General features: G+C 41.0%; 1 protein-coding gene across 1 annotated transcript in view; it reads right to left on the minus strand.

Moving 5' to 3' along the window:
- The window catches only part of LOC103618726 (ankyrin repeat and KH domain-containing protein 1), a 114,564-nt gene that overhangs the window by 37,556 nt on the left and 54,180 nt on the right, over nucleotides 1–22,828 (minus strand). Inside the window, 8 exon segments of the mRNA XM_017738670.1 lie at nucleotides 1–496; nucleotides 9,016–9,118; nucleotides 9,797–9,940; nucleotides 10,101–10,228; nucleotides 10,835–10,922; nucleotides 19,330–19,439; nucleotides 20,866–21,057; nucleotides 21,258–21,495. The exon segment at nucleotides 1–496 is cut by the window's left edge and continues 16 nt beyond it. Of these exon segments, the coding sequence (XP_017594159.1) occupies nucleotides 1–496; nucleotides 9,016–9,118; nucleotides 9,797–9,940; nucleotides 10,101–10,228; nucleotides 10,835–10,922; nucleotides 19,330–19,439; nucleotides 20,866–21,057; nucleotides 21,258–21,495 (1,499 nt within the window).

Genomic DNA, 22,828 nt, shown 5'->3' on the forward strand with positions numbered 1-22,828 from the left:
GGAGACTGGTGTTGCTCATCATCTTTAGACAAGATTGTGTCAACCTGAGGTAACCCTGAAAAGTTATCCTCTGGCAGACCCTTATCGGCTTCCACTTCTGGGAAGACCCCTGTAAGTGAGCACTGCTGCTGCAGGGCAGGTGGTGTGTCTGTCTGACCTTTGGTCTCCAAATATTCTTTGGTAAACTGCTGTTGGGTTTTCATCTGCAACTGCCTTTCCACCTTCTGCAGCTCCTTCAATATTTTCTTCTTCTTCTGTACTTGTTCTTCTCTGTTCTTTTTAAGTTCTTCAATTTTATCTTTATTTAAAGGTTCACCTTGAATTAATTCCAATGATTTAAGTTGTGCTTTTTCAATAGCACTAATTCTCTGTCCAAGTTCATTCAGCTTGCCTTCAGTCTCTTCTACTATGCATTCCAAAGGCTGGTATGGGTGAAAAGGTGGCAGTAGGTCCTTATCTGCTACCTGCAGGGAACTTGACTTCTGCTTGGATGCACCTAAGCACATGAAAAATGTTTGAAAAAATGCCATGCTGAAGATACCCCAAACCTCCCCTCTCACCCACCAAAAATAATAATAATAAAAAATAAAATAAAATTTTAAAAAAATCTTTACAACTAACACTGCACAGCTGTCAAAGCACAGAAAGGTAAACCCTACACTCCATGTTAAGACAAGAAAGGACAAAGCAGATAGCCGGAATTTTCGGTATTGATCCTCATAACCCTTTGAGAGCACAGCTATAGTTTACAGTTTCTGACATACTTGACAATGCACTTGGGAAGGGGAATCAGCAAGAACAGCAAGGCAATTTACATGATTTACTGAGTTCCCAAAGTTCTTCTGCAGAGCTTAAAATAAGAGTATTTTCCAGAGGCTGACTTCCAACAGCAAGGTTATGAGCAGAAAGACTCTATAGTTGAGAGCAGACTAACTTGACAGTAAGATGATACTTTGAACTAGGATTTCTCCAAACACTGTAGCATTCACCTTCACATTACAAGCAGAATCCTGCCACTGCAAACTTAGTACTTACAAGTGGAGTGTGAAGTTTTAGCACCTTTTTAAAAAATCTGGGACCAAATGAACAACTTGCTCACTTTCCCTTCCAATAACAAAGGAACAATACTGTTCATTATAAAGACTTTAAAAATAACCTTCACCAAGGCCCACCAAAGCTGGGCAGCCCTGCCCCAAGTGCTGACTGCCCTCAAGCAAACCATGGCTACTTTCCCCAAAGCCACATCTGGGAAACTCTAGTCACATCTTACTAAAAGGAATCTATTAAGTGCTGAGATTTCAATTATTACTTCAGTGTCAGAACTTTAATTAAAAATGTGAAAGGTTTTAGCCTGATTAAATAATTTTCTGCACTAATACTCATTTGCTTTACCCAAACACTGATATATGGAGCCTTCAAAAAAAAAAAAGTTGAAGTTTTACAAAGCAGACTCACATAATTAATCATTAAAAGGGGTACTAAAATGATGTACAGTTTGAGCCATGGCTTAATAAAGTTACCAAAACATCACACAGTTAAGTGAAAGTCTGGATGCAAGAACTAAGTTTTAGAGGAGTCACCAGCCCTGGAAGGATTAAGTTTCCTGAAACATAGATTTATTTCTCTCTGGGCCATCCTTCACAATACACCAATTCACAAACAACTTCATTTTGCATTGCTGTCAAAACAAGAGTCGTGTACACTTCACTTTGAAATGAATCTTTTTTGGAGGAACTAACTGTAAACCAAACAAATGTGAGATTTTTCTCTCATAAAGAGAAAGAACAAATATTAAAATAGAATTGGATCAACTCTGCACTGCATACCTTCAGCAGACTCCCAGGAGTGAAAGCAAACCATATCTAATTAGATGGGAAACAACAAGAATCTTACTGATCCCAGGAAACAGCCCAGCATCCCACATGTGGCCCCTGGAGCCACCCTTCAGGACACTTCCTCTGCAGCTCTGTACTCTGTGCAGGTCAGTAGTTCCAGCTGAGCACCTCTCCCCATCGCTGCTATTACCTAGCTCTGAACCATGAGTGAGTCCCCAGCCAATTTCTCAGCAGACAATAAGGAATTTGGGGGAAGTTCAGCAATTCCTGACTCTGTGCTGGCTGTTTAGCTCGAGCCTGCTCTAACCTGTGGCCCCTTTGGCTTTGTCACAAACTCAGGGTTTATCCTTTAATTTTAACAAGTGTAACTTACAGGTTTTTGAGAACACTCTTGAGAAATAAATTTGCACTCACCAAAAATCTCTGAAAGGCTTGTCTATATCATTGTTTTGAAACGAAGCTGTGCTTCACTGCTATCATAACCAAACTGCAAATGAACCCTGCCTTCAGCTGAGATGGGAACCCTCTGCCCTGCTCTGTTTAATGTCATCCCTAAGGCTCCTGTATCTATCATTCCCAACCTAACAGAAGGCATTCCCACAACCCAGCAACTCTGGACACCTTCCATCACTCTAGGAAAGAAAAGCTACAGTTCAAAGAGCCCCTCAAATAATAAAGCATCAATGTTGTCCCTCTCAATCAAGTCTGTGCTGGGGAGAAAACAAACCTGTCATGGGAAAGCTTTTTTAGGAGCACAAAAGGAAGGAAAGAGCAGAAGCACAACCCCACCTTGAGAGCTGGGCTGGGCTGAGGAGCCAGGGCTGGGCTCAGACAGCACCAGACAGCAGCTCCAACCGAGAATCATCACAGAAAGGTGGGACAGTTTCTGAAGACAGGTGTTAGGAGACCAGCTGGGCTCTCAAGTTCCAGAAAAGGTACAGAAATTTACATTAATCAGCTGCTAATTAGATAGACAGGCCACTTTTCAGGTTCCAGATCACCCTTTCTATGCCAGAAAACAGTTGCAACCTGTAAATGGAGATACTGGAAGAGGACGAGGGGCAGGAAGAAAGATCTGCTAAACCTGCCATGTCCACCAGAACGGTCAGGTCTAACCAGAGGTGGAGAAGGGTATATAGCTACACTGTTGGCAGCTTTGAATATGCAAATATTGGATGTACTAAAAAGTAGCATTTCCTGGTTTATCCAAATCTCTATATTACAATATCCTGAAAAATACTGTGCCCATTTTAGTACATAATTATGAACAGATACTTTATACTTTCACTTTTGAAATATGTAAGTAGAGTAAGACTTAAGAATCCAATCACAGGCCAGATCACAATCATGTCAACCTTTTGTTTTTTTTCATTTATTTTGTACATTTATCTTTTGGGGGCAGCATCAGTCATCTACACAATCAACCTACTACCAAATTACACCTAGCAACATTAAGCTGTCAATCTGGCCTCTAAAGCAACTGTTTTAATCATTTTTAGAAGACTTGTTTAATATGAAACTTAAGTTGTTTAGACTGAAGATGACTGAAATCCAGATGTTGCTACACAGATACCACCTGCTATCCAGTACCACGATTACAGGAAAAAAAATTGATCAGCAAACCCAGAGTGGTACTGGGCATGCTAGGAAAGCCACAGAGTAAAGAAGGGACTGATTCCCCAGTTATTTTGTGAGCAGTATGACCAATTGCTCTTTGATTTGCATTTCCACATTCCCCCAAGTTCTGGTCCCTACCCTGTACAACTCAGCCTTCACCACAATTCCTGCAGAGCATGCACATACCTTCAGCCAGGTTTGTGACCAACATGTGTGACTCAGGGTAAGACCTACTCTGCCCAAACACAGCTTCCCATCCACTCCTCTGATCTCCACTTCTCTCCAGGAAGTGACAGGTGTCTCCTACAGCAATTTCCTGTACTTCTCCCATACACTTAAGACCATCTCCCACAGACCTGAGTTGCAACAGCCCATTCACCCCAATGAGCCTCTCCCAGGCATCATTCCTGTCTCTTGAGCACCCAGTAAACATGCAGAGAGGACACCATGACCAGGTTTTAATGCTTATGGCTGCAAATGACATTTAAAGTCCCTAAACACTGTGAGCAAGAACCTCGAAAAATAGCCTTCAGTTTTGTAGTCCTTGGGTGGCTTTCTCAAGCAATTGCACTCTTCTAATTTAAATTTGCTTAGAACACATTTAGTATTTATACAGTTGCTGCCAACAAACAAGCCTCATACCATATTTCCTGAGTGGTTATGACTCTCAAGGAACTTGCTCTTCTAGCCCTGACTGATAATCCATAGGATGTCACTTCTCCCTGGAAAGAACTAATTTATATGCCTTTCAGTTGTATTATACTTAATGTTTTATTAGACAAAATTCTGAGATTTGTGGACAGCTCCTTAATTTCTGTTGTCATTGTTAAATGAAAAAAAAAAGTGGATTGAAATCCAAACAGTAAAGTCCAAAAGATTTTTTCCAGCATAAAAAAACGACAGTAAGAAAAAAAGTCAGCTGTGTGATACCCATTTGTACATTCAAATACATCTTCTCTGCTGGAGACCCTGTTACATAAATCTGTATGAATCACCATGTCATTTGTATGCTCTGTAACAGAAATGCTTGTCCGTTGTTCTTGCACTTGAGGTTTTTTTTTTTTTAAATCTGATTTCACTCAGAAGTTGAGAGTTCAATTTGCAGTCTGCTAAAACTCACCAGCCTAATCAACATGAATAAAATGAACTCAGTATTGAATTGTCATGAAAATTCTGTGTTTAAGTAAGAAATTCATCTCTAAGGACCTGGAGAAACAATCAGTTGCTCCATACACACACAAATGCAAAGTACAATATTACACAATCTTGCTGATTTGGAAAACAAAAGAAGCCTGCTTTTCCCAAGCAAATTCATCTGCCACGTGGTTTTTAATACATACTGATTTCTTCTTTATAAAGAAGAGGTTAATTGGTAGAAGGCTGAATGATGACTTTGTATGTTCACAGTATCCCTCCTGGAACCAAGGAGTAATTTTGCCAGTCTTTATCACACCTGCAGCTGTTTCTATGGAAAATTGCAGGGAATAGGTGCAATGCTATCCAACAGGCAACGGCTACACAGCTGAAAGAAACCAAGCCAAACTGAACTCAGTTTTCAGCCACTCAAAAATTTGAGTTCTTTCCAATCTTAGTCTTCTTCCCAGGTTTCCTCTGGTGGCTTCATGGTATATAACTGAAAAATTGCTAAGATGTAATTGAATTAGTTGGTGGCAAGCAGGTGACTGAAGCTTCAAAGGAGCAGAAGTTCACAAACCACCGTGAAAAGACTGTTACACATTTGTGCTCCTGGGACCTGCACGTGTCTGGGTGTCAAATCACCTGCCTGCACTGCTGAGGATTTGCAGAAAAAAAGTCTTTAAGTCTACAAAGAAAGTATTAGTAAAGCTCAGAAGTCAGGACACATGGATGGTGAAATCTCCCTTGGGAACTCATCCCAGACACCTGGGCCAGCTGCTGACCCAGGCAGGAAGTTTCCAGGAGGAAATGGCAAGAGTTGTCAGAAGATGTTGAAGCACATTAAACAATGAAGCAGCTGGAACTGTGCAGTAGAAAAATCTGGTAAAAATCAGAATGCAAAAGCTGGAAAAGTTGGAATATCAGTTTGCTTTACTAATGCTTTTACCTCCATGAAAGTCATATAACTTCCTAGATTTACTGTTAACCTGGCCCCTATTTTTATTAAATCACACAATGCATGAGATCTCTGCTGGGATACATAACTCAGTATTAGGCATAGAAGTCAGATATCAGAGTAAAAAATATTTATTGAATTTGTAGCCATTGAAGTTACATAGAGTTTGTTTTTCTTCCCCTTCTCCACACCATCAGATTGTTAGATCTAGCATGGGGATCCAGGAGATACCATATATTGAATATTTAGCTGAGAAAGCTTATAGATTCCAAAAGTACCAGTCAACTTTAGGGGAACTCTGGTCTCCTTCACAGGGGTCAAAGGCAAATATGGGCAGCTTTCACCTGAGTAAGTCTACTGGGTCTTGTAGAACTCTAAATAAACCCCACACCCCAAATGAGAACCCGCTGCAAGTTACTGCCCACTTAAAAATGACAGGAGAAAAGTCTAATGACAGCATGTTGACAGGTTTTAAGTACTTGCTTTAGGCCAATTAGTTCATTTGTAAGCACAATTTCAGAGTAAGTATGAAGTAAAACAAATCTGGAGAAAAATTTACTGAAAACCTGGTACCTCATTCTCCCAAAACAGACTGCTTTGAACTTTGACATGTTTGTAAACAGCTGATGTTAGTCAAAATACTTTGACTAAGGAAACGACCCTCCACAGGCTCCCTGAGCATCCTCTGCTGTCCCAGCGTGTTTGATGACGATCTAGAACGTGCTCTGTGCTCCAGCCCTGCACTCCCCAGCACATTGCACAAGGCTCTGCAGGAACCATTCACAAAGTAGATGGGATTATCAAGAGCTGGTTTCCTGAAGAAATCCAGTGGCATTCCTTTGGACTGCTCCCTGGGCTGGGCTCCTCCTCTCCCAGGGAAGCAGGTGCAGGGCCACGTGGAGCTGCAGCACAGCCCTGCACTGGACAGCCCTTGTGGGGTCCCCTGGGAAGGACCCTTGGGCCTGTGGAAACAGCACACTTGGGTTTTGTACCCAAAAAGCTCTTTGTGCTGAGCTGCTGCACCACAGCTGCTGCTGAGCAATCCTGCCCCTGCTCAGCAAGGGCAGCAGCTGGTAGAATCTGCCAAGGAAGGCATCTCCTGCCTCTCCCCGTGGAAGCAAAAAGAGCTGAACTGCACTGGGATTTCTTTTACACGGACACAGCAGACACATGCTAAATGTAGTGCACTGAGAACAATCCTTCCTAAGCAAGTAGGAGCCGAGGTCTGGTCAGTCCCATAACTAATTCTGTTCCTTTTTTTACCTGATTTTTCTTCAGTTCTTTCCAAATTACCATCTTGGAGTGTCACCTTTATCTAAGTCTCTCTGGATTCACTGCTGCCTCTGAAATGATTCTCTTTTCAGTTGCTAAACACTGATATTAAATCCTTTCCCAAACTGATTATTCAAATGGTAATGATCCCATGTGCCTTCATACTTTACTGAAGAATAATAATAAAATTCAAAATTAGACCATAAATTCCTCTTGAAAAACCTCATGTCATATCTGAATTGTAATAGAAACACTTAAATGTGTTCAAGTTTTACATTTGACTTGCCAAGAACTCTTCAGAAAACAAGTGTCATTACTGCATTTCTTGCAAAACTCACACAGGTCCGTAAAAAAATCTTACCGTGCTAAGGTTAAGAAGGCAAGGTACTGCTCTCCTGCCTCCCAGTAGCTCAGTTTATACAAAAACTCAGGGGCTACTTCTAATCAAAGGCAAGTAATTGTTCTGCCCCCAGATAAACAATTTTGTTATGCAAGAACTTGACTGCTCTCCTGCCTCAGAAATAACGACCACCTCAACTCACCCCCTCTTTTGCCCCTCCTCTCCCACAAAGTTTAGTGATGGAAGTCTGGTGAATTAAAGCCACTTGTGTGTAGCAAGTTACAAATGGCAGTTCAGCACAGCACACCAACTCTGCACTCCAGTGAGCGCACAGCATTTAGCACAAAAATACCATTTCCCCCCTAAAGATCTGACAGATACAAGAGCTTTGCACAGAGTTTTTGGGAATGCTTCATCAGCCTGATGACACATTTGGGATTGCTGCATCTCCTGCAACACAACAGGAGTTTTGCTGACACGCATGAAGCATGTCCTGAACCCCTGTGAACAATGAGATCTCCCTGTGCCCGTCCCAACATCATGGTACTGCAAAAAACACACCTAAGGATGTGCTGACATTGGCAATACAGTGTTTGTAATGAGAGCTGCTTCCTAAACTACAGTCAACTATTTGCCTTACATAATTTAATTAAATAACATGAAACTTTTAGCTTTAAACTTCAGTCTTCTGACTCAGCATCAACTAATCCCTTACTGATTCCCATGCACCACAAAATGTGCCCCCAGAACACTCCCACTCTGCAGTGCTAACAGGCATTGAACTGGAAGGGCACACATGCTGGTATACAGCTTTTTGATGGGTTATTTGAACCAGAAGTTGTATATTCTTTTCATTTGTTTGGTATTCATTTTTATGAAATCCAAAGTATCAAGTGTTGCACATCCTAGGAAATGAGACAGCAAGGGCATCTGAAAGGTCACAGACATGGCATATGCATGGAGAGGGACACAGCTGCACATTCAGGCACCAGCAGGTACACAATGTTTTTCTCTCTTTATTTGTGCCCCTAAGGGATTCATGGCTGTTTGTTTGCTCTGGAATTGCTCAGTGCTTCCTCAAACAAAGGATTTAAGCCGATCTAGCTAACAGAGCTTTGGATACTGTAATGTTTAAGATCCCCATCCAAAACTGTAGATCATTAGGAGCTGCAGTTTGTAACTTTGCACTCGAGAATCTGCTTCTCTTTCTGAGCTGACTTAGCAGATATGAAGATTTTGTTACAGAATCCACAGCTGGAAACAAACTCCTTAATTGCCATTTAATGACTGCTAGGAGTTTTAACCAATCAGTTTGACCATGTTCAAAGCAAAAACTCTGATGTTATGATTACTTACAAGAGAACTACTTCTAATACAACAAAAACTCTCCTGTAAGTAGATCTGCACCAGTATTTTATAGGGCCAACATGCTTGCATTGCTACTGAAGGAACAGGAAAAAGTTGGTGCATTGAGTTCATGGATAATAGCTGCAACTATTCTAGAAGACCAATGTACAATATTCAAAAGCGAACACCACACCTAGAGTACATTAACTTTTTTATCTGTCTGCACTATGGCAGTTACCATAAGCATTTCCTTCCACAAAAAATTGAATAAGCATAATTCTAATAAATTAGAATAAGCATAATAAGATTAGAATAACCAATGTTGCTATACTGTAGAATGCAAGAAAATAAGGAAAAAACTATGAACTATATAAAATAGTTTTAAATTATACTTCATTAGAGATGTTCAAGAACTGATGGAATGGACTACACTATGCATAAGCTCTAATAAAATGGTCCCCAGTCTATCCATTTCCAAACCATACATATTCTCTGAGTGGCTACATACTGACCTTTCACCACTCCCAAGAGAGGTGGGGAGTTCTCTTGAGGGGTCCTGTCAGGCTCCTGGGGAGGTACAACCATAGCGAGCGTATGCACCGGGACACGGGGAACCTTAAACAAAGGCACAGACACACGCTCAGGTAAAAACACCTTCTGGCAGAGCAGATCTTCAAGTGTTAATACAAAGGTACAGATCGACAGCACACTCCAGCCCACTCCTCCCAAACTGTGTATTCTATGCTACCTCTTGGTATGACCTGTCCTGTGCTTTTTTACTGGGATAATATGTCAAAGTTAACTGTGCTACTCTGTGTGAGATCCCAGGCTGTGTTGACCGGAAAACTGTTAATTCCTTTAGGCTTTTAGTCAGCTAACTCCCCTGGAAAACTGCCTCTTCAGACTGCAGAACTCTGAATTTATACAATATATTTTCTTTTATATAAGAACAGAATCAGTAACACCATGTGAGGGGTGTTACTAAAGCCACAAGGCTTTAGAACTGTTGAACCAAAATACTGAGCAAATGCAGGAAAGAAAACAACATCCTTTTGAAATCCTAGGTTTGGGACTATCCTGTCCAGGGAGTAGAAAAGGGAACAAAGCTCATGTGTTCTTCAGGTCTCTGCAGCTAGGACCAACCAGTTCTCTCACTCTCTACCATTCTCATGTGTGCAGGGTTTTTAAAATTCCTTCCACTGTTTATGTTCATTTTTTGAAATTAACAACTAAGCAAGTGTTCTTTCCCAACATTGATGGTGCTTTTTAAAAAAAAAACTCCTTATGCCTTACCTGAGACTGATCCTGAGATGGAGGTGTGAGCTGGGACAAGTCTGCTGCAGGAACCGACAGAACATTGTTTGGGTAATCCAGCAAGTAAGAAACAACATTTGTGTGTCCTCCCTTGGCAGCTTCAATGAGCATTGTTGAGCCATCCTGAAGTGAGATTTTGGAAACAAAAAGCCAGAAGATTAGTTTTTCTCCCCGGTGCAGTATCCCCACATAAGGTATGATTCTATGATTTAAATTTAGTACTCCAAAACCAGCCAAGTGGTTCTTTCAGAACCTATGAAACACAACAGCTGCAAGCAAATACCTTGAGCCGATGAGTAGGATCTGCCCCGTGAGCCAGGAGAAGCTCAACCACAGCCAGGTGACCTCCAGCACAGGCCAGGGACACCACTGTGTGATCATTGTTGGCTGTAGCCCTGTTCACATTGGCACCTAGTAAGAAACGATCTTAGAATTAAACACAAAGAAATCCTTTCTAAAAGAAAGTATCGACAAGTACAGTATTTTGTGGAACAGAGACAAACTTTACTCTTGTAATCCAATTACTTCCTACACACTTCTAGGAAAGGATTTTGACTAACTGATTGGCTTCCACACATCCTCCTCCTCACCTTGTAAAGACAAGGCAGTTGCAACAGCAACAGTGGGCTTTTAAGTGTTAAGTGAGGGAACACATGGTGTAAGAAGCACAATTCCAAATGTTCACTCTGAGCTCTGAGCAGCATCACTATGTGGTGCAGTTGCTACTGTTTCAGACAGTACTTGATGTGCTTTTCTGAAGGAGGAAGTGCTTTTTTAAGAAACTGAAAATATCTGCTGTACTTCAAATCTATCTACACAACAGAGTAGGAAAAGTAACTAGCAAAATATTTTGTAATTCATTCTATCATGAACTACATGAAATTCAAAAAACCCTTACGTGTTTGACAAATGCTCATATCCACATAACCAGAATACTTTTGAATATAGATCACAAACACGTGGCACTGTAAAGTGGCATTTTAAACTTTTTAATTAGTTATGTAAACTAGCATTTACCTTTGCTAATAAGGAATTGCACGGTGCATAAGTGACCAGCTCGTGCAGCCTTCATTAGTGGGGTTCTCCCACCTTCAGATTCATGCTCCTAGAGAAGAAATAACAGGTGTATAAATGGGCAAAAAATTGTACCATTGTTTCAGCTCCTGAAGTATTTTGTGGTGGGACCAGAATTACCCATCTTGTAGAAGATCTATCTCACAAGCAGACTGTAATAAATATAAACTGACTGGAGTCAATTTTCATGTTACCTAAAATACCAAATTACACTGTTAAAAAGGATTAGGACCACATCCATATTGGTATCACACCAGGAAGCTTCCATACTTACACTCCCTCTTTTTTATTTTAGTGTTCACATGCATAACATACATGAGAACAGTAACATCTTCTTTCCTCCTCAGAAAGGGTGGAAGATTGAACACAAATGTCACCCAGCATCAGGAAGTGCACAATAACCACAAACTGCAGTGCCTCAGTCCAGAGAGCTGCCACGTGCTGCCAGACCTCAAAACTGCAATAGTGCCTCGAGTGCACACAACATTTATAAAACATAAGGAAGAGGATCAGAAATAAGAATGAGACAAATCACTGCAGGTCACAAGAGGATTGGAGAATAAAGCAGAAAGACAATAAAAGGATGATACAAACCAACAAAAAGGGAATGAGGATCAAGAACAATTTTCTAATCTAAAAAGTTTCTGAATACTGAAAAGATGTGGTTGAATACAACCGTATTAGAGCAGTTACAGAACTAGACAATGTGCCTGCTATGTAGACATGATCAATACCACAAAGAATGCTGAGCAATGATATCAACCCACCCGCAGAAAAAGGGGAGAGAACATCATCTTCCTGCGAGTGTTTGTATGTGCACTCTACATTCAGTATTACCCTATTTAAATAATGTTCAGTCTGATCAATAATATACTAGGAATGCGTGGTTTTTAATCAAATATCTGGGAAGCCAAGCTCTAAATTCAGTCTTTACTTCATAATTTCATGTATACCTGATAGCGAAAGTTAACATTTAGTACTGACAGTGGATGACATGGCTACAAATCAAGAAGAGATTTGACAGAACAACTCAATTCCTTCCCATAGTTTCTGTGTTCCTGAAAACTCTGCATATGTCCTTTGACATATGGCTTACTTTGGTTACAAGCTGCACATTAAGTTAGTTTTTTGTTCATACACTTGAAGAGGAAACCTCTTGACTGGATCTTCTGTTGGAGACTGGCCCCCAGTCCAAGCCCATCCTTCACTGTAAGAGGTTACATTGCTCCTCTCCTGCTCTGCTCCTCAACCTTCACAAGAGCTCTGTGTTCCTGTCCACCACTGCTTTAACACACAGCTAAATCCCACAGTAGTGCTCTGATTTCTTTACTTATTCAGTAGTATAACACACAATCATATGCAGGCAGACAGAAAACCCTACAGACTTACTACTGAAGTCATATCTTTTTCTTTTCTTTTTTTGTTTATTAAATAAATTCCCTCCACAGGGCAATGACTGCTTAGATGTCAATAAATACCTGCTTCTGGACTGTCTGCATGGCAGAAACTGGCAGAATTTCAGGACTTCTAAACCTAATTATGTTAACATGTGGCCCTACGATTGCAAGAATTAGTATAGTGCCCTTGAGCCCTGATGCTTACTCTGGTATTTGGCATAGTTTTTCCTTCCTCAGCCACTGCCAAGAGATCCTAAAAAGCCAGAAGCTGCTGTGTGCCTGAAGCACAGCAAACCCCTGGTTCCACCAGCACATCACTCCCAAAGCAGCTGTGGATGCAAAGAATTCCTAACCACCACTCTGCTCTGAGCAGGACCTGGACACTGCTGCCTGAACTATCTCACACTTAGTTCTAAATCCTCGCTGATGCAAAGATGGCAAGATGCAAAATTTATTTTAGGTCACCTTAGCTATATTCAAGGTAGCAAAAAGCTTCCTATATTGCACTGAGATACAGCAGATAACTGGCAGTAAGGTATAATTATTTGCAACATTCTGCCTTCCTAACAGACTTCACTGTTGGAAGTCTTAAACACGGACGCCAGGAGGCTTCCTCATTGAAATGCAATGCAGTGATTCTGCCCAGTTTAACCAACTGTCACTTCCTCAAGCAGGCAGAACTTGATCCTCAGCTACTACACACTTCCAATCCTTGCAGCACCATGCACACCATCAGTCCAGCCAAACCAAACCATTTGGGTGCCCACCTGCTGCAGATCTTCAAAACTTATGGCATTTTGATGGTATTTTTCACACTGGAGGATGGAAACGCATATTTTATTTTAAGATGAAATTAATTCTGACTTCAGCACTCTCTATAGCCCTAATAATGGCCACCAGACAGCATTAACTCAAGCTTTAAGGGAAGACATCTAGGACAAGCCAAAATAAGAAGCTGAGACAATACAGTGCCTTTGTCTACACACATCCTGTCTTTTCACCTAGAATAATCATAAATTTCAAAGATTATATATATCTATATATATATCTAGATCTAATCTCTTTTTCAGCTGCATTAGATAATCAAAATCAGGACAGAGAAAATGAAAGTTGTCCCAAAGCATCCCCATTACCTTTCCAATGTGCTTTTTCCCTTGTAGTTATATGAAGTGCACACCAGTGCTTATTTTGTATGATCTAAACCCAGTAAGTTGTCTCCAAACACAATTCCCTTGCCTCTCTGCACTGTAGGACTCACCACAGTATCCTGTCTCTTGTCACTGCTCCAGCCCTGAGGAATATGGTAGTTAGTGCAATCAGGAAGAGAAGAAAGCAGAACACCTCTGCCACATTTGGAAATAAATCCATTCTCTAAACCCCTGGGTGATGTGCTCTCCTGCTAATTCTGCTGGGATAGAAAGAACACCTGAGAAGAATTTTCTGTGTGTTTGGGTAACGGATAGGAAGGGAAGGGAAAGTGAGAGTGTTACCCAAATCAGGCAGGAGTTTACACTGTCTGCACCTTTTCCACTGAGACTCAAGAAGGAGATGAGATTCCAGTCAGCAGTAATTATTTCCTTTCTAGACAAATCAATACTTCCAAGAGCAGAGCAGAAGCAGAGTCATCAGGAGCATCTTATGACAATCACTGGTATTTTTTAATTCTTCCTTTTGAGTTCTCTGGTTTAGGCAATTCCAAGATCAGCTACATAGAGGCTTTCCCCCCACACAATTCTTCTTCACAAATATTTATGGTTATATTAATCACTAGGATAGTTTCTCTGAGTTTTTTTTTCCCAATGTCTCGTTATTTAAAAGTTCAGGAAGAAAATCTGTATTTTCAAAGTAAAGGTCCAACTTTTCAGTTCTTTAACAAGCCCCCCTCATTCATGTCAACAGTGAATATTTAACAGAAATCTAAATATTATTCTAAACAAAATGATCTAGAGAAAGCTTTTCACGCAAAAAAATACAGGCCCTAACACTTTGCTGATTTTCAAGACTGAACTCCTCTTCCAGCAGTCACCAACCTACCAGCCCCAAATAACCTTCCTGAAAACTCAACTAGCCCTTTACTTTAAAGCAAACACCTAAAAAGGGAAGACCTTAGAGGAAACTAACAGATTTAAGAGGGCTGCTATCAATGAGACAAGCTGCTGCATTTGGGAAGGTTGGGATATTATTTTTTTAAAACCAGTTTTAGAAAACCCAACAGAAGGGAAAATACAGGACAAGAATGCCCCATCTAGTCCATACAGTGAGTCTCTCTAGATCTTTGAAGAGACTGAGATGCCTTGAAGCCATGCTTGTCCTTAGCATGTGTCCTGAGGCTGCAGCTTACAAGCATCAAAGGCCAACCTCGCCTGATGCCTGCCCAGCTCTATGCCCTCCAAAACTGTCTTCTTAAAGTCCTCCTGTTTGTCCTGTGGAAGGAAAAAGAAGAACTCACGGCTCTTGTTCTACGAACAAATGTTCCTGGTCATGAAGACCCGGAACGTGAACTTAAATGGGATGAGATCCACCAGCTGGAAACTGGCTTGCTGGCATGAGGCAAGCAAGAACAATGGTAAGACCAAGCAATGAAGCTCTCATGAGTTCAGACTCCTACCATGAACCATCCAGATCCACAAAGAGAGCACAAAGGTCAGACACAGCATCTTGTTACAGACAAGACGGATTTTTTGTTCACTACTGGCAAAACAAAGAATTTCATTGTACTTTGCACTATCCAGAGACTTCAACAGCCAAAAAGTGTTGACTACAAAAATGAGCTTCACATGTCCTACCACGCTTTATCTGTACAAGACTAAGAGCCAAGTCTAAAAAATCCAGAAACCCCTGACCTTCCCCTGATGGTTCAAAAACCAGTAAGGAAAAACAACAGCACCTCGGATTCCACACTGTAACAGCAACACAGCAACCTCCAGAGTTGTTGAATTCAAATCCAAGAAGACTGGCTGCTTTTGTAGATGTTTAAATGGTGCCTCATACACAATGCATCAAACCCACAGTGTGTCACACACATCAAGGAAAGTGAGTTTTTAATTTAGGAGCTATGTTACTGTGAGGGATGATATCCCCTGAAGGCAAAACAACGATCCCTGCCATGACAGAAACATGTCTGTAAAAGCATTGTGTCATAGGAGAAGAATTAAGAGGTAGTCTGGCATGCATGTTTGGGGGTTTTTTTGCAATTAGAGTTGTGTGGATGCCAGGTAGCCAGTTTTAGTCTTCTAAGCAAAGCAAGACGTGGAATCTTACCAAGTACTGAAGAGTTTTGTGGAGACCCTGACAGTGTAAAATGAGAAAAATACAAGGATGAAGCTCTCCTCGTGGGTTCTCTTCCATTTCTCAATTTCTGCATAAAAGCTCCCATATATCTTGTAGGAGAAAGGTAAACTTCATCACTAGATCAACTCCTATGTAGCAGAGCCTCATGTACAGCTGCAAGAGGATCCAGGTTAAAAAATCCCGATTTAAAACTCTTTTCTGTATTTCCCAGCTGAGAAAAGCTGAGATGATCTCACTGTCCAGAAAAGAACATCTCTCTTTCATTTTCAGCTCCACTGAAACAGACAAAGACGCAACCACCCTGTCAAGAGCAGTGCTGCCTTCAAAAGGGACACCAGAATCTCCTTTAATCCCGGTGTGATTCTACATCAAATGGGAACAGGCATCCAAAAAGGTCCTTTTAGTTTATTGAAAGGTAAGCAGCTTAAAAGCAGGATATCACCTCTCATTAAATATCACCAATACTCATTGTGAGATTTACAGTCCTTAACCCGGTTCCTGTGGGAACATACATGTACCTCCCACGTCTTACCTTACAGAACCATTGAGATGAAGGTAACTACTGGGAAAGACACAAAGAAAAAATAGGAAAGAAAAAAAAAAAAGAAATCTTATAGGAAAAATGATCCTCTCACCTTTGAAATCAGACAATCCTTGCTACACTGGTAAATAGATGTATTACTGAAGAGATGGATATTTTTTCCTGAAGTTACTAAACCCTACATCTGCTTTCAAACAATGCTTTAATCAATTCATATTTCAGAGTTTCAATCTCCAAAATTTTACTTACACAGATCAGAAAATCTAGGTGTTCTGTCCCCATAAAGGTTGCAAACAAGTAAAATTTAAGTTTGATCCAGTGGTAAGAGCTCAAGCTGAGACACTGGAAGTTCCTGCTCCTGAAGGGGATGGGGGAACTAGAATGTAACTATGGCACAGATGGGAGCACAGGCTGAAGGCTTCAGATGTGCCTCAGATTCAGTCATTCATACACTTGGCAAAAGCAAGCTGATTTCAAAATGCATACATTAACAAGAAAAGGTGCAGGCCTGCCAGCTAGCTTTGCTACAGATTTTGACAGGCCAACTTTGTAAGGACATGGAAAAGATCCCTTAAAGAAGGGCATCAGAAAAGCACAGAAGAATTGTTAACAAGCCAGACTTCACGAACAATTAGTCACAAATTCATCAAAGTACCATAGAGGATTGAGCAGTTCTCCAGCAGACAGATGAGCACTCTGACACTGCTCATTTCTAGTACAACTTGTCACTGCAGAGCTTTATGAAAAAATTAACCACAAACTGAAGAAAGTTCATCCCAGCCATCATTTTTAAAAATTCTCCTGGTAGTTACAAAGCCACATTGCTTAACGTATCTAACAGAGCTCTCAAGATCTTCAGAGGTTCCTGAACTGAATTACATATTTGATATCTAGTCCAGAGGATCAGTCCCTGAAAAGCATCAGTTCCCATTCTCACTTGCTGTTTCATGCTGAGATGTGGTGGCAATGATCACTCCCAGTTCAGACAACTCTACTGGGGACTAAAATCACTTTACATAAAACAATGACAGAATGGTCTGGGTTGGACAGAACCTTCAAAGACCATCCCATCCAACATCCCTGCCATGGACCAGGACACCTTCCACTAGACCAGGCTGCTCCTGTTTTATTTTACTGTTTAAGACATAACCAGTCTCTTCCTCAAAAAGAACTGCTTTCCAACAGGGTAAGATGTTGCATGTCCAGCTCCTCAGTGACTCTGAATTAAACCTCCGGGATAATGAAAGTTTCTGGAAAACAATGAAGCATCAGTGAAAGCAATCCCAGGAAAGACAGAAGCCACAGGATAAAAAAGGAAGGAAAGAAAAGCAACAGCAGATGTACTTCCTTTTGCTGTGCCTGAGCACCAGCAGTAGAGCAAAATTAACAGGACAAATGTAGACAGACCAGCTACATGTCTAAGTCCAGATCTTCATTCAATTCCTAGCTTGCGGGGACAACTCGATGGAAACATCTAAACTCATTTGAATGAAAATTGAAATCTAGAAGAACAGTCTCCCATGGTACTGCCAAAGAAGCTTTTTCATACCCAGCAGTAAGGTAACACCCTTCAGAGCCCTCCCTCAGCCCATGACAAACATAACAAATCTATTCAAAACACCTCCCAACTTCGAATAAAGCAAAGCAACACAAGGGTTTGAACAGAAACTGCTTCAAACCAGAGGCACCTGCCATCAGCATTGCTACCATTCTGCAGGCATTTCCCAATTAACTTATAATCAGAATTCAAAACTGGCAGATTTACATAGCAGGAATTCCTTTCAAAGCAATTTTCCTTGCCTGTTCCACATTTTCATTGGCAGTGCAAGAAAATGCAGCGAAATAAAACTTTACTTTAGAAAGGACTGAGATTGTCCTCTGCAATACTGAGAAGTTGATGCTGGTGGCCACAAGCACTGCTCACCTTAGTGATGGGAGGGGGGAAAATGACACAACTCCAAAAATTTGAAGTGTCATTTAAGCAGCAACTCTTGCATGTTTTAAAGTTTATGCACAGCAATTTTTTTTTTTTTCATTTCAGGCTTTGCTCCCTGCAATGAGATACTCCACGGGTTTTACCTTTATATAACCAAGTACTTCAATATTTCTTTTTAAATATCCAGTAGATCCCCCCAAACCTATGCTGCCTCTACGAGAGTGGCTCATGTTTGGTACCCAACACTGAATTGAGCTAAGTGCAGTAGGCATGCCAAAAATCCCATAACCCTCCCCATTAATATGACTTTCCTCCCTGATAAGAGCAAATAAAGCAGAACATTACTGACATTACTGCAGAAGAATTAATAAGACCTAAAAAAAAAAAGTAACATCTCAAAGAATGGAAATATATTCCCAATTACAGCATTAGTTTATTTGTATTTCTAAATAAAAAAAAAAACCAAACTACATTAATGACTGAAATTAAAGTAACTTCATTAGTATGTTGATTTATCAGGTTCAATGAGAAACTTTTCTGGCATTCTTGGTTTTTTAAAAGGAACAAAATTCCAGAAAATCCAACCAAAATCCCAACCCACATGCAAAGCAAAATAGAACACAGAAGCAGTGAGTACATATGGGGGGGAAAAAAGGAGAATACTCCTCCTAGGCAACCAAAATAACAATCTTTCCTGCTTGAGCCTTGTTTGACATAAGGCTCCTAAACACCTTTGGAAGACTAAAGTATCAATTGCTTTTAGTAATTAAAAGTCAAATGTTACATCCCTGTAGCTGGTGAAAAGGCAGTTCTGGGTTTCCTGATACATAATAATGAAAAAAGACAATTATGTAAACAACTTAGTTTACATTACAGAAGACAAACATGGGGAAAGCAATGTGCTAAACCCAAGAGTTAGAAAGATCAGATTATGTTGATCATTTAAAAGACATTGCTTTGTTTGGGGTTTTTGTGTAGTAGTTTGCAAAAGTTAACAGACTAACAGTGTTCACAGACCAACACTGACACAGAGAAGCAGTAGTTCCTAATACCAAAACATTTTAAATTCAGAGCAGATTACCCATAAGGACTTTCATTTGGTAGACCAAAGAGAATATGCAGGCTTTTTATTAAAGCTTCTTTCATGCCTCTTTTCAGAGCCATACATAAATGCCTATTCCTAAGCTCATCACTCTGTTCTCTAAGCACACAGGCTTTGCCTTACAGTTTGAAACCAAAGCACTTTGCCCACAAGATGCAGCAGAAGCCTTACCAGATCAGCACCAGCCTGAAGCAACACATCTGCCACATCTGTGTGTCCATTTTCACAGGCGTAGGTCAAAGCTGTATCTCCCGTTGCTGTAGTGGCATGAACATTAGCTCCTACAAAAAAAACATTTTTTTCTTATTGCACATGTCCTTACAAAGTATTTCACATCAGATAAACTTAAGAATCTGACAACAGCTATATCCTACTGACCAACAGCCTCCACAGTCCAAGGGCATTGCTCTCATAGTGAAAATACTCAAAGGAGAGGGGGTAAGCCAAGGCTTGGAAAAAGCATGACTGACAATCTAAGCAGTTAAACCTACACGCTCACTTATTCCTACAGTCCCTCTACAGCAAGAAAGATTTCAGTTGTTACAGCAAGTAAAAGGGAATCCAGACAGTTGTGCAGACTGTCCATTTGACCTGGAGCTGTATGCCAAGGGAAGCCAGACAAAATGCACATTACTGAATTAGTATTAATACAACAAACCCATGCACTTCTACAAACTTCCCTTCTTTCCTGCTCTTTAAAATCCTTTGCTTTAAAACCATTTTGTTGAAATAATTTTTATATAAAGCTTCATATACACCAGCTCTGTGAAAACTACCCATGACTCTTGATACGTAACACACAATTCTTAAAAAGAGAAATGCCAATGTGATTCGCCATTTTCTTATTTTTAAGGTGTGAGGTATAATTAGAGACTCCCTGATGCCAAAACAAGGCTCCTTAATCAACTTTTTACACTATCAGCAGTGAAGTGCAAGCAGTGAATGTTCCAAGGGAGCTGGTGACAGGTGTCACATGCACCAAGTGGCACAGTTGTTACTGTCCCTCGATGAGCACGGAGCTTTACTTTCTAAAATTACAAATCCACCCAATTTTATGCTTATTCTTAGAAAAGAGCATACAAATAAATCATCTTCCACAACAAGGAAGATATCCCAAATACAGCTTCTTTTTCTTTATTATTTTAAGCAGAACACTTTAGACTCTACCAACTTTATAAACTGAAAGATGAACATTGAAGCATCATTTCATCCCAAACTCCAGCAAGATTTAATTTTTACTACTGTATAATGTAGTAGTAAAGCTCATTCATCACAGAAGTTCAGCACATTCCAGAATCTGTCTTGCACACCACTTCCAGCACACCATTCCTAAAGAACTGGTTATTCAGGGAGACTGAATGCAGATAACCAGGCTTAGTCAAAGCTGCAGTAGCAAGCAAAACCAAGCATTATCTGTATGAAAATTTTGTCCTAGATGCAGATAGCTGGAAACAATGTTTCTAATGAATGTGGATGCTTTCTAGATATGGAACAGGATCCAGTGCTCCAGGAGGCACTTTCCTCTGTTAACAGTATCAAACAATACTGAGGTGCAACATATGCTTTTTCCTTCTTGCTAAGTTATCTGAGAATATTGTTTCTTGTTACACCACTGCCACTGTCAAAAGCCCAGGTATCTTCCAAATCATACAGAACACATCAAGTCTGTGGTATCTGTGGGCTTAATCACTTGCTCTGAACACATACCTGCTGCCAGCAAGTATTTCACCAGTTCAAGATGACCCTCTTGAGCAGCTTCCATCAAAGGTGTTGAGCAACCAAGCTCTATATCAGCTCCTGCCTTAATAAGGAAGTCAGCGACTTCAGAAAAGCCTCCACAGCATGCCAGGGTAAGGGCTGTTTCCTGCGTTTCTTCTGTCTGTGCATTTATATTTGCCCCTGGGAAACAAAACAGCCATTACTGACCTGGCCACACACCGGCTGGGAAGGTGAATGCTCATCACCCTCACACAGTTTGGGTGTTTGAGCTCTGCTTGGTGGGTACTGAGCAGTGCCAGCCCCACGCTCCACCAGAGCAATCTGCACAGGACACCTGGTCATGGATCACACTGTGTCCCTCCATCACCACGGGATCTCACCTTGTGCCAGCAGCAAGGCCACCATCTCTTCATGGCCTTCCCGGGCAGCTTCCATCAGAGGTGTGTAACCTTCATCATTAACCTCCTCCAGGTTGGCTCCCCGTTCGATCAGCAGCGCTGCCAACTCCACGTGCCCGCCGCAAGCAGCCAGAGTGAGTGGGGATTCGAAGGAATCCGCGGGCATGTTCACCTGGGCACCGCTGTCCAACAGCAAGCGTGCCACCTCCACGTGGCCATCCTGCAAGCAAAGGGCAACCCAGGAGTCAGACAGAATTGAAGTCACTTGATGCTGTAGCTGCGACCACTATCATACTAGGTCTGAAAATGATCCTACAAAGACAGGGCCTTTTTACTTATGATGGTTTAATTATGACAGTTGTGGTAATACTTGGACCTAACCAACATTTAGGTTTCCACCTACTTCTAAGTGAGGTTTAAATGAATGAGGAAAAAAGAGCTAGATTTATGTTGGTGTTTCTATTTCTTGAGGGAAAAAGAATTATGGCATAAGACTTAAATACCCAGCACAATCTTTGGGATACAACAGTACTAGAGATAGCCAACAAGTGTCATAAGTAATAAACCCACTCCATGACTAGACCTCAAAACAAGCATCAGAAAAAAAGATTTTCTTATTCTTTGTAGTAGTAGTTGATTCATGACTTCTACACACAAAAAACCAAAAAGTCCCAGTTGACAACTTCTAGACCCTGGGAAAGACACCTGCAGAGAAACTGAAGTGGGTAACAATTAGGCAGGTAACAGGAAGAGAGGACTTGGAAAAACTCTTCAAGGTGACATGAAAATGGGGTGAAGCCATAGAATAAGAGAATTAGGATTGCCAGAGCAGTCTGAGTCCTTACCAATCAAAGCACATAGATGCATCCGTCAGCTTCTGAAGAAAGTATTGTTAAACTTCTCAGTTACTTGAAATAGACCAAGTACCTAAAATCCACATTTCACCTAGGCTGTAGTTGGTAGAGTCACAACATTGGCAAAACGGGAAAGCTTAAGGTGACCATGAAGCAGGTTGTATGTAACCTGAGATGGACAGCAATCAGGGGTGCACATTAAACAGGCTGTTGTTCTCAGAGAGGTTGGCTAAAAGGCAACAGCCACCTCATTAGAGGCATTACCCTAAGTGTGGCACTGTCCCGACCAAAACAAACTCCGAGGCACTTACAACAGAATTGGTGATCAGAGACCAAACATCTCAGCAACCGGTACCTGCTGCATTCCTTAGATGGAAAGAGATGAAGACTGGGAACAGTCACAACAATTTGGTGGAACAGCTCCCTTGTGCAAGGATGCAGCCAAATGATAACAAGAAACAAATTCCTTGTTATGGAGTTGGGACTTCAAAGGCTCATCTTCCTTCCTTTTGCTTTCAAATGTCAATACACTCTTATGTCAGAACACCTAGTCTGAAACACCTAAGAGCTGAAAACACGCAGGCAAACATCACAACTCTATCCTCCAAGTGAGGTGCTTCACAGCCTCCAAGTCAAGCCAGCCCTCGGATTGTTTCACCAAGAAACTAAGAAAAAGTAAACAAAAAACCCAACCTAAAC

Source organism: Corvus brachyrhynchos, unplaced genomic scaffold (genome assembly GCF_000691975.1).
Source record: "Corvus brachyrhynchos isolate BGI_N302 unplaced genomic scaffold, ASM69197v1 scaffold376, whole genome shotgun sequence".
Lineage (NCBI taxonomy): Eukaryota > Metazoa > Chordata > Aves > Passeriformes > Corvidae > Corvus > Corvus brachyrhynchos.